This window comes from Rhinatrema bivittatum, chromosome 1 (genome assembly GCF_901001135.1).
Source record: "Rhinatrema bivittatum chromosome 1, aRhiBiv1.1, whole genome shotgun sequence".
Classification (NCBI taxonomy): domain Eukaryota; kingdom Metazoa; phylum Chordata; class Amphibia; order Gymnophiona; family Rhinatrematidae; genus Rhinatrema; species Rhinatrema bivittatum.
Window position 1 is genome coordinate 818,152,457 of NC_042615.1, and position 13,123 is coordinate 818,165,579.

Consider the following 13,123-nt stretch of genomic DNA (forward strand, 5'->3'; position numbering starts at 1 on the left):
AAACCATTTATCACACACCGTCTGCACAGACAGGAGAGAGCAGGTTAATATCCAGCAGCAAGACTCAGCATGGGAATGAGGTGTACACCAGATTAGGGAGAGAAATAAACCATATATCACACACCGTCTGCACAGACAGGAGAGAGCAGGTTATTATCCAGCAGCAAGACTCAGCACGGGGAATGAGGTGTACACCAGATTAGGGAGAGAAATAAACCATTTATCACACACTGTCTGCACAGACAGGAGAGAGCAGGTTATTATCCAGCAGCAAGACTCAGCATGGGGAATGAGGTGTACACCAGATTGTAGAGAGTAATATACCACTCGTCGTACACCGTCTGCACAGACAGGAGAGAGCAGGTAATTATCCAGCAGCAAGACTCAGCACGGGGAATGAGGTGTACACCAGATTAGGGAGAGAAATAAACCATTTATCACACACCGTCTGCACAGACAGGAGAGAGCAGGTTAATATCCAGCAGCAAGACTCAGCATGGGAATGAGGTGTACACCAGATTAGGGAGAGAAATAAACCATATATCACACACCGTCTGCACAGACAGGAGAGAGCAGGTTATTATCCAGCAGCAAGACTCAGCACGGGGAATGAGGTGTACACCAGATTAGGGAGAGAAATAAACCATTTATCACACACTGTCTGCACAGACAGGAGAGAGCAGGTTATTATCCAGCAGCAAGACTCAGCATGGGGAATGAGGTGTACACCAGATTGTAGAGAGTAATATACCACTCGTCGTACACCGTCTGCACAGACAGGAGAGAGCAGGTTAATATCCAGCAGCAAGACTCAGCACGGGGAATGAGGTGTACACCAGATTAGGGAGAGAAATAAACCATTTATCACACACCGTCTGCACAGACAGGAGAGAGCAGGTTAATATCCAGCAGCAAGACTCAGCACGGGGAATGAGGTGTACACCAGATTAGGGAGAGAAATAAACCATTTATCACACACCGTCTGCACAGGCAGGAGAGAGCAGGTTAATATCCAGCAGCAAGACTCAGCACGGGGAATGAGGTGTACACCAGATTAGGGAGAGAAATAAACCATTTATCACACACCGTCTGCACAGACAGGAGAGAGCAGGTTAATATCCAGCAGCAAGACTCAGCATGGGGAATGAGGTGTACACCAGATTAGGGAGAGAAATAAACCATTTATCACACACTGTCTGCACAGACAGGAGAGAGCAGGTTATTATCCAGCAGCAAGACTCAGCATGGGGAATGAGGTGTACACCAGATTGTAGAGAGTAATATACCACTCGTCGTACACCGTCTGCACAGACAGGCGAGAGCAGGTTAATATCCAGCAGCAAGACTCAGCATGGGGAATGAGGTGTACACCAGATTAGGGAGAGAAATAAACCATTTATCACACACTGTCTGCACAGACAGGAGAGAGCAGGTTATTATCCAGCAGCAAGACTCAGCATGGGGAATGAGGTGTACACCAGATTAGGGAGAGAAATAAACTATTTATCACACACCGTCTGCACAGACAGGAGAGAGCAGGTTATTATCCAGCAGCAAGACTCAGCACGGGGAATGAGGTGTACACCAGATTAGGGAGAGAAATAAACCATTTATCACACACCGTCTGCACAGACAGGAGAGAGCAGGTTATTATCCAGCAGCAAGACTCAGCACGGGGGAATGAGGTGTACACCAGATTAGGGAGAGAAATAAACCATTTATCACACACCGTCTACACAGACAGGAGAGAGCAGGTTATTATCCAGCAGCAAGACAGCACGGGGAATGAGGTGTACACCAGATTAGGGAGAGAAATAAACCATTTATCACACACCGTCTGCACAGACAGGAGAGAGCAGGTTAATATCCAGCAGCAAGACTCAGCATGGGAATGAGGTGTACATCAGATTAGGGAGAGAAATAAACCATATATCACACACCGTCTGCACAGACAGGAGAGAGCAGGTTATTATCCAGCAGCAAGACTCAGCACGGGGAATGAGGTGTACACCAGATTAGGGAGAGAAATAAACCATTTATCACACACCGTCTGCACAGACAGGAGAGAGCAGGTTATTATCCAGCAGCAAGACTCAGCACGGGGAATGAGGTGTACACCAGATTAGGGAGAGAAATAAACCATTTATCACACACCGTCTGCACAGACAGGAGAGAGCAGGTTAATATCCAGCAGCAAAACTCAGCATGGGGAATGAGGTGTACACCAGATTGTAGAGAGTAATATACCACTCGTCGTACACCGTCTGCACAGACAGGAGAGAGCAGGTAATTATCCAGCAGCAAGACTCAGCACGGGAATGAGGTGTACACCAGATTAGGGAGAGAAATAAACCATTTATCACACACCGTCTGCACAGACAGGAGAGAGCAGGTTAATATCCAGCAGCAAGACTCAGCATGGGAATGAGGTGTACACCAGATTAGGGAGAGAAATAAACCATATATCACACACCGTCTGCACAGACAGGAGAGAGCAGGTTATTATCCAGCAGCAAGACTCAGCATGGGGAATGAGGTGTACACCAGATTAGGGAGAGAAATAAACTATTTATCACACACGTCTGCACAGACAGGAGAGAGCAGGTTATTATCCAGCAGCAAGACTCAGCATGGGGAATGAGGTGTACACCAGATTAGGGAGAGAAATAAACCATTTATCACACACCGTCTGCACAGACAGGAGAAAGCAGGTTATTATCCAGCAGCAAGACTCAGCACGGGGGAATGAGGTGTACACCAGATTAGGGAGAGAAATAAACCATTTATCACACACCGTCTGCACAGACAGGAGAGAGCAGGTTAATATCCAGCAGCAAGACTCAGCACGGGGAATGAGGTGTACACCAGATTAGGGAGAGAAATAAACCATTTAGCACACACCGTCTGCACAGACAGGAGAGAGCAGGTTAATATCCAGCAGCAAGACTCAGCATGGGAATGAGGTGTACACCAGATTAGGGAGAGAAATAAACCATATATCACACACCGTCTGCACAGACAGGAGAGAGCAGGTTATTATCCAGCAGCAAGACTCAGCATGGGGAATGAGGTGTACACCAGATTAGGGAGAGAAATAAACTATTTATCACACACGTCTGCACAGACAGGAGAGAGCAGGTTATTATCCAGCAGCAAGACTCAGCATGGGGAATGAGGTGTACACCAGATTAGGGAGAGAAATAAACCATTTATCACACACCGTCTGCACAGACAGGAGAGAGCAGGTTAATATCCAGCAGCAAGACTCAGCACGGGGAATGAGGTGTACACCAGATTAGGGAGAGAAATAAACCATTTATCACACACCGTCTGCACAGACAGGAGAGAGCAGGTTATTATCCAGCAGCAAGACTCAGCACGGGGAATGAGGTGTACACCAGATTAGGGAGAGAAATAAACCATTTATCACACACCGTCTGCACAGACAGGAGAGACAGGTTAATATCCAGCAGCAAGACTCAGCATGGGGAATGAGGTGTACACCAGATTAGGGAGAGAAATAAACCATTTATCACACACTGTCTGCACAGACAGGAGAGACAGGTTAAAATCCAGCAGTCTTAGTTTACTGGGCACCAACGAGCAATCCTAATTATCATCTTGGGGTAACTTGAGCGAGCAGCTCAAGTTACCCCAAGATGGGTAACTTGAGCTGCTCGTCAGGTGGAAATATACCCAAGGGTATATTTCCACCTGACGAGCAGTATTAATTAGGAACACAGTAAATAACAGTAGAAAAAGACCATTTGGTCTGCCCAGTTATCCTATGCTCACTGTGAAGGATACATCCCAGACTTTTGTCTTTCTCCTTTGCGCTCCACCATCTCAGGCAGAAGAGCATACCAGATCCTTGCTCACTTCCATCCTGAACCCACCTTTCCCCTGTCTAAATCACAAAGCTCGGCAATAAACTAAACAGCCAGCAACACCTGGCCTGCCAGATAGACTAGTGAAATTACTTACCTGATAATTTCGTTTTCCTTAGTGTAGTAAGATGGACTCAGGACCAATGGGTTATGCTCCCCTGTCAGCAGATGGAGACGGAGTCAGATTGTAAAGCTGACATCACCATACATACACCCCCTGCAGTGACCTCAGCTCTCCAGTATTCTCTTCAAAAGCCACTGCGGACATACTAGTGAAAAGACCTGACTAAAAAATAGGAATAAAAATATGATCAAAAACAGATAACCGTAACTGTACTCAACCAACCATAAACACTGAACTTCAGTAGGAATATAGGTACCCAAATGACGGAGGAGACAATATTCCTCCGTGTCCTTGAGATGGCAAGGAAATAGACTGATTCAAATGAAACTCCGAGACTACTTTGGGCAAGAAGGATGGGACAGTATAAAGCTGTAGTGTCCCTGGAGTTATCCGGAGGAACAGCTCCCTGCACGACAACGCCTGCAGTTGAGAGATGGGATGTGCCGAGCATACAGCCACCAGGAACACCGTCTTTTAGGTCAACAAGTGCAAGGAAAGACTTTGCTGCGGCCGAAATGAAGGAAGGTCGAAGGTGCTTCATTCTTTTCAGAAAATGGGCCACATCAGGATGGGCTGACAGGGAAGCCCCATTCACCTTACCCCTGAAACAGGAAAGAGCCACTACCTGAACCTTCAAGGAGTTAAGGGCCAAACCTTTATTCAAACTGTCCTGCGAAAATTTCAGAATGAGTGAGACTCTGACCGCTTGAGGGCTGATGCCATGTTCCTCGCACCAGGCCTCAAACACTCTCCAGACCTGCATGTACGCTAAGGACATGGAGAACTTCCGAGCGTGGAGTAAGGTGACAGTTACTGCTGCAGAATATCCTCGCTTCATCAGGCGAGCCATCTCAAGGGCCAAACTGTAAGACAGAATAGAGTCAGGTCCTCTTGAAGGACCAGTCCCTGTGATGGAAGGCACAGGGGATTCTCTGCTAGAAGTTTCTGCATGTCCGCATACCACGGATGTCTGGGCCAATCCAGAGCTACCAGTAGGATTAGTCCCCTGTGGCGTTCGATTCTGCAAATGACCCTGCCCAGCTGGAGCCATGGAGGAAAGGTGTACAGCAACCCGTCTTCCGGCCAGGTCTGGACAAGAGTGTCGATTCCCAGGGACAACGGATCTCTTCTGTGACTGAAGAATCGAGGAACCTTCACATTGTGGGATGCGGCCAGCAGGTCAATTGATGGGAGGCCCCAACGATTTAATATCAGTTGAAATGCTTTGGCCAACAACTCCCACTCTCCTGGATCCAGACTCTCCCTGATTAGAAAGTCTGCTCTGATGCTGTCTTTTCCTGCAATATGGGAGGCTGAGATCATCTGTAGATGTACTTCTTCCCATTCCATCAGGAGGTCTATCTCCTGTGACACTCGTTGGCTTTTGGTTCCTTCCTGGCAATTGATGTAGGCTTCCGTTGTTGTGTTGTCCGACATTATGCGAACTGCCTGGCTCTGTAGTCTGTGGCTGAACTGTAAACATCAATATTGTTATAAGAAAATCTTTCCTTGACCAACAAGAATAATTATTATACCAAAAACGTTAATTTCCAAATTGCACCTGACTCTATACTCCGAGAGATATTATTAAAACATTGCAACTCTGGATTGCAAACTTTCATTGAAGAGGAAGTATTTTATTTCTCAGAAAATTTAATGCATTAAGAATTTTTAAGAAAAAGTTGAGATTAAGATACTGGATTTTCTATAAAAATTATAAACTAAGGACATTAGGACCAATGATTAAAGAGGACCCCGAAGCGGTAAAAATATTGAGCAAAGGTGCTCCTTATTTGTGGGGTGTTATGAAGGTTCAATTTAAAATTTAAAAAATTAAAAAAATCCAAATTTAAAAAGTAAAAAAATTTAAATAATTTAAAAATTGCAATGTTTTAATAATATCTCTCAGAGTATTCAGTCAGGTTCAATTTGGAAATCAACGTTTTTGGTATAATGAACTGTAAACATGTCAATCTGCTTGCCCGGGCTTCCAGGTGATTGATGTTCCAGAGGACCTCTTCTTCTGTCTACCATCCCTTGGCCATCAGCTCCTGACAGTGAGCTTCCCAGCCCCGGAGACTCGCATCTGTCGTGAGAACCAGCCAGCGATCTGCAAGATCATTGCTACAGTGTCAAAGGCTTGTTTAAGGATAGACTCAATCCGCCTATCATGTGCATCTTTTAAGGCTGCTCCTCCTTCCACTGGGATAGTTGTTCATTTAGAGACGGCACAGACCAGTGCATCCACTTTAGGAAAATGCAAACGTTCCCTTACCACTGGGTCCAGAGGATATAGAGTTTCCAACACTCGGTCCCCTTTAAAACTTGCTTCTGGGGCATCCCATTCCAGATCAATCAACTCCTAAGAACATAAGAAATCACCATGCTGGGCCAGACCAAGGGTCCATCAAGCCCAGCATCCTGTTTCGAACAGAGGCCAAACCAGGCCACAAGAACCTGGCAAGACCCAAACACCAAGAGGATACCATGCTACTGATGCAATTAATAGCAGTGGCTATTACCTAAGTAAACTTGATTAATAGCAGTTATTGTACTTCTCCTCCAAGAACTTATCCAAACCTTTTATGAACCCAGCTACACTAACTGCACTAACCACATCCTCTGGCAACAAATTCTAGAGCTTTATTGTGCGTTGAGTGAAAAATAATTTTCTCCGATTAGACTTAAATGTGCTACTTGCTAATATCATGGAATGCCCCCTGGTCCTTCTATTATCCGAAAGTTTAAATAACCGATTCACATCTACCCGTTCTAGACCTCTCATGATTTTAAACACCTCTATCATATCCCCCCTCAGCCATCTCTTCTCCAAGCTGAACAGCCCTAACCTCTTCAGCCTTTCCTCATAGGGGAGCTGTTCCATCCCCTTTATCATTTTGGTTGCCCTTCTCTGTACCTTCTCCATCGCAACTATATCTTTTTTGAGATGCGGTGACCAGAAATGTACACAGTATTCAAGATGCGGTCTCACCATGGAGCAATACAGAGGCATTATGACATTTTCCATTTTATTCACCATTCCCTTCCTAATAATTCCCAACATTCTGTTTGCTTTTTTGACTGCCGCAGCACACTGAGCCGACGATTTCAAAGTATTATCCACTATGATGCATCCATCACTGGAAAGTAGCAGAGAAATCAGAAAGGGATTCTTCTTTTGTTCCATCATTGAATCCGCCCCAGGAACTACCAGCATCTTCAGGGTCTGGGAAACCAGGGCCGGCATTTTGTCTCCATGGAAAAATTGTAACATTGTCTGATATGGTTCTAACCCAGAGGGAATTTCTCCATCTTCCAAGGAATCTATATCCTCCTCTTCGTCCGTGCCATCCAGGTCCCTGCCAGGGATACCCTTTGTAAGGTGAGGCTCTAATATGGCAAGCATTGCAGAGAGCAAGGGGCTTAGTTTTCTTGGTTGGCAGTGCCATTGGCAGCAGTAGATGCATGCTCTCTTAACTCACACTTAAAAATACGTGTGTACAAATTCCGAGTGTCCGGGTGGGACGTGGCAATTCACATGCACAGCCCATGAGCATAGCTCTTTCTATATCGTGCGTTTTCAAAGTTGTACGCGTAGGGACGTGCGTGACGTTATGTGCACAGCTCGTGCGCAGAACCGACATACTGTTCGTACTGACATCCTATGGAGGGCAATACGGCACACACACAAACGCGAGCAAGATGTTGCCACTGCGGCCTACCACGCGGTGTGCCAACCAAGCCTATAGCAGGACCTAGCCCACTGGGGGCTGCTCAACCCACTCGGAAGCCCAATTCCCCTTACCAATGGGAAGCAGGAATGACGTTGGTTCGGCGTGATGATCACGGAGACCAAGGGGAGTCCTACTGAAGTTCCCTCTGATTGTCTCTGAATCGGGAGGTAATCTTCCTTTTTTTTTTTTAAACTTACCTGGGCTCAGTGCTTACCGGCTGAGTACAGAGAAGGTCTCTGGCTTCTGGGGGGGAGAAGGCTTTGGCCGTCACCACCGAGCTCAGCTTCCTACACCCGCTGCCTTTCAGCTGCTTAAGTAGCAAAGTCCATGCCGGGAATCGGCTACCGGACCAAGGCAACCTCTGAGGGATCTCGGAAATCACCTCAGGAATTCTCAACTGGGGGAGGGACCTTTAGGTATCACCGCAGGAGGGCAGGGCTCAATTTCCTTCAATTTAGAATGTAGAATTTCTCCTTCCAAAAAGTACAACATTCCCTATAGGGAGAGATACGTCCACCATCTGCTGGAGATGGAAAATACTGGAGAGCTGAGGTCATTGCAGGGGTATATGTGCTGTGACATCAGCTTTGCAACCTGACTCCGTTTCCATCTGCTGGCAGAGGAGCATAACCCATTGGTCCTAAGTCCATCTGGCTGCACGCTAGGAAACTGACTACGTGGGTGACTGCGTTTCTGCTAAGACTTCTATCATATATACTTGTGTATAATTTGATCTCATGTATAAGTCGATGGGCGATTTGAAATCCATTGACCCATTCATAAGTCAAGGTTTAAAATGAGTGAATTATCAGGAAGATAAGAATTCAAGAAAAACCATATCCGTATTAAAAAAAAATGTCATTGGGCGCACTAACTTTAGGATAGGTCAGCCGCACGATCAGAGATAGCCGCAAAAGTTAAGTGACTAACTGCTAATATCGGAGCTAGCCGCTTGATGTAAGTGGCTAACTCTGCTCCATTTCGGCGGTTGGTGCATATGTATGCGCATACCTCGGGAACGTTATAGTATACGAGGAAAAACTGATAGTATGCGTGTATAAGTCAACCCAGCTTTTTTGGGCTTATTTTCTGACATTTCTCGACTTATTCAAGACTATATACAGTAGTTATTACAGAACATGCAGCCTGCCAGACCGATCTGGCTGCCACTCGATTCCACCATCGCAGGATATCCAATAACCCAGAAACATGGATGCCTGTGGTATCGCTCACATTTCACCTGCCCTATTTTCCGTTTTTCTGGCATCCTCACTCTTTTTGTTGATTCCAGCAAGTACAGTGTTCTGAACTCTTAAATGCGTTCACTAGGCCATGCTTTCCAGTCTTCACCCAAGCATCCTCTTGACAAACAGTCCTGGGGAACCTGAGCGAGAAGCTGTGTCTGCTACTTATATCACAACCCAGTGGGCAGAAATAATTCTCACGCTTGGGGTAAGGTAAGAAAAGAGCTCACCTGCGCCGAGAATCCACAGAAAAAGCCGTACCAGAAGTGGACCAGCGTGAAAGCAAAGTTCTTGTAGAAAAAGTAGCGGAGGAACTTGCACATACGAATGTAAGACCAGCGGCCGTGCACAAGGAGTAGGCGCTGTAGGTAGCGGAACTGTGCAAAAGAGAAGTCACTGGACAGAACCGCTTGCATACCTTCCTGTCCACTGATCCCCACGCCGATATGAGCAGCTGGAACAAAATATCTCATGTTACATATTATTACCGCATCCCTTCCTATTCTCTGATCCTCACCCAAAGTATGCAGCTGGAATAATATATCACATGTTACATATCATTACCGCATCTCTTCCTATTCTCTGATTCCCACCCGATGGATGCAGCTGGAATAATATATCACACGTTACATATCATTACTGCATGCCTTCCTATTCTCTGATCCCCACCCAATGCGTGCAGCTGGAATAATATATCACACGTTACATATCATTATCTCATCCCTTCCTAGTCTCTGATCCCCACCTGATGCACGCAGCTGGAATAATGGAGACATTACTTACCTGATAATTTCATTTTCCTTAGTGTAGACAGATGGACTCAGGACTAATGGGTTTATACTCCCCTGCCAGCAGATGGAGCCGGAGTCAGGTTTCAAAGCTGACGTCACCCTAGATACACCCCTGCAGTGACCTCAGACCTTCAGTATTTTGATTGCCCAGGCTTCCAGATGGTTTATGTTCCAGAGGGCATCTTCCTTGGTCCAGCACCCTCGGCCATCAGTTCCTGAGAGTGAGCTCCCCAGCCCTGGAGGCTCGCGTCTGTCGTGAGGACCAGCCATTTCGGAGGGGACAGAGGTAAACCCCTGCCCAGATGAGCTTCCTGCAGCCACCACTGGAGCCAAGAGCATACTTCCATCAGTAGGAGGAGACAAATCGAATGGTCTTGAGACAGCAGGTTCCTACGTGACAACAGGGAGCATTGGCGTGGTCGTATCTCTGCCCTTATTCATAGCACTAATTCCAGGGTTGCCGCTATCAAACCAAGGACTTGAAGATAGTTCCACACCGTTGGGCATATAATGTTCATCAACAGACGTACTTGGGACATCTACTTCCTTATCCGCATGAGAGGAAGACCTTGCCCTGTTTAGTGTCGAACCAGACTCCCAGATATTCCAAGGACTGGGAAGGTTTGAGATGCCCCGTATTTATTTATTTATTTATTTATTTATATTCAGTAATATAATACATACAGTATAGCTGTTTTATAGCGCTTACAAAAATCAAGTTATAAAGACTCAATTATAATACAGGCTTACGACAGTATGAACTTTGGCAGGAGAACGTTAGTTCCGTTCCCCTTGAGCCATTATATTAAATTAAACTCAGAGAGAATTAAACAAATAACCAAAAATAAAATTCAAACTTCGTTCTTTAACTGAGCACATTTAGTAGATAGGACATGTGCTAACGTGTGTCTTCCTTAACAAGATACTCTAGGATACTACCTTTTCTGTTTTTAACCCCCCTTTCCCTCCCCCTCCCTCCCTATCGTCTGTGCTGAGGGTAATGACATAACGAACTACTAGGCCAGTGTGGCCTAAGAATAAAGTGTTGCAAGGAAACATCAGTGTGTTCAGGTCCAAAACAAATTATTCACTAGGTATTGGTTATAAAGCTGTGACTCCCCCGGAGTCGTCCGGGAAATTGACCTGTTATTAGTGAACAGGTGTGATCTTACTTACATTCGGGAGATGTAAATGATTAACCAAGTCCGCAGCTTGTTGTTGGAGGAAACTGTACCAGATTTGATCCGTCTGCTTTTGTCTCTGGACACTGAGAGACATCGCGGACATGAACTTGAACGTAGGTAACCGTAACATTTTCCTGCCTCAGTGATTGAAAGATGGGGGATCAGTAGTGATCCGAACACTCAGGATAACCTGCTTGGCCATCAACCCAGCTTTATCCAAGAAGACCTTCTGTGGTTTTATTAGCCCCCTACAACCCTCTGGGTAGTCACCAAATAGCCATATCATAGGGTCCAGGGGTATGGGGTGTGCACAAATCTTGGAACAGTAAGTATTTATGCGCCACCAAAATTGTTGAATTTTTGGGCATGTCCAAAAACAAAGTATATAATCCCCATTGCTTGCACCACACTTTAAACACAAAGGTGAAGGACATATCCCTGCTCTAAATGCTGTAACATTAGAAAAATAAAGTTACCATATGAATTTGAATTGCATCTCTCTCAGTGGAATATTCTCTGTAATGGTACGATTATTTTGAAAATAATGTTTAACCTTGACTGAGGTCAGAACATAAGAACATAAGAACATAAGAAATTGCCATGCTGGGTCAGATCAAGGGTCCATCAAGCCCAGCATCCTGTTTCCAACAGCGGCCAAACCAGGCCACAAGAACCTGGCAATTACCCAAACACTAAGAAGATCCCATGCTACTGATGCAATTAATAGCAGTGGCTATTCCCTAAGTAAACTTGATTAATAGCCGTTAATGGACTTCTCCTCCAAGATTTCTGATATTTTATCCCACTTATTCAGGAGCTCATCGTAAGTGGCCTTGTCAGTCAGTATATGTCTTCAAGAGCTTAGAGAACAAGGAGCAAGAGAACTTTTGTGTGGGTGTGGAGCAAAAAAATACTCTCCCGTAATAACCTCTTGGCAAGGGGGACATGATGAAGGTCTGTTTGATTTACATAGTGTCTTAATTGAAGATATGCAAAAAAGTCTTCTTTGGGAAGATGACATTTATCACATAACTCCTGAAAGCTATGCATTATCTGTGAGTCTGGTGGAAACACCTGGGAGATATGAGTAAGCCCTTCATTTGCCAATGTATTGAAAATTGAATGACCTCTCCCAGGTATAAACGGTGTATTCTCACAGAGGCCAATTAAGGGGGTTAGTGTTTGCGTTGTGTCTAATCTTTTACATAGGCTCTTCCATGCTTGGCGTCCGGAATAGAGTATAAGGAAGATTTTTACTGCTAGAAGGAATTTGCTGAGAAGAGCATTGTAATAACGAAGAGAGGGGAAAACCCTGAAACCAGTAAGTAATATTATAGGTTGGTGAAAAATATTCGGTTCCCAAAATCCAATCTCGAAAACATCTCATCATGCAGGCCAGATTATAATGTTGAAAGTCCGGACAGGCTAGTCCCCCCCGCGCTACCGAAAAGCACAAATGTTTTAGGGTTAATCTTGCTTTCTTCCCCTTCCATACAAAGCTCCGAATTATCCTGTTTATGGAACGCAAATCTTGTCTTTTAACCAGATTGGGAGCATTTGCAGTAAGTATAGCCATTTGGGGAACTCTACCATCTTTAATAGATGTATTCTCCCTGTCAGGGATATAGGCAACGATAACCAGCATTCAAATCTTTTTTTTATTTTTTGGAGCATAGGGTTCACATTGACATGATAAATGGAATTTATACGACTAGGGATAGTTACCCCCAAATATTTAATAGTTCCCTCAGCCCATCTCAAATATGTAATAGTTCCCTCAGCCCAAGCCTGTGGAGATTCCCAAATATTTCCAGTGCTTCAGATTTGTCTTTGTTGATTTTCAGTCCCGAGAATTCCCCATATTTAGTTCGATGAGCTAATACCTTTGGGAGTGAATCTTGCAGATGAGTAAGAAAAATTAGGATGTCGTCAGCGAAGGCTGCCACCTTAAAGGAGGGACCGGAACTTTTAAGACCAAAGATACTCTCATCTTCTGAAATAATTCTCATCAGAGGATCTATGGCCATGATATATAATAAGGGTGAAAGGGGGCAGCCTTGGCGAACCTCTCTTTGCGGGACAAAAGCATGCGATGTATAGCCAATAACTAGTATATGTGAGGTTGGGGATTTATATAGGAGGGATATGTAAGTGGTAAG

The 13,123-nt window shown here is 45.1% G+C and overlaps 1 protein-coding gene across 7 annotated transcripts in view; it reads right to left on the reverse strand.

Annotated features, from left to right (window-relative positions):
• The window catches only part of LOC115078839 (phospholipid-transporting ATPase ID-like), a 215,351-nt gene that overhangs the window by 24,876 nt on the left and 177,352 nt on the right, over window positions 1–13,123 (reverse strand). For 6 of the 7 annotated variants that reach the window (XM_029581907.1, XM_029581893.1, XM_029581903.1 and 3 more), the window contains one exon: window positions 9,220–9,443. In XM_029581907.1, coding sequence (XP_029437767.1) covers window positions 9,220–9,443 — 224 coding nt within the window. Of the gene's footprint in view, window positions 1–2,165; window positions 2,265–9,219; window positions 9,444–13,123 lie in introns of those variants that run through there. The other variant, XM_029581934.1, reaches the window with a different exon arrangement.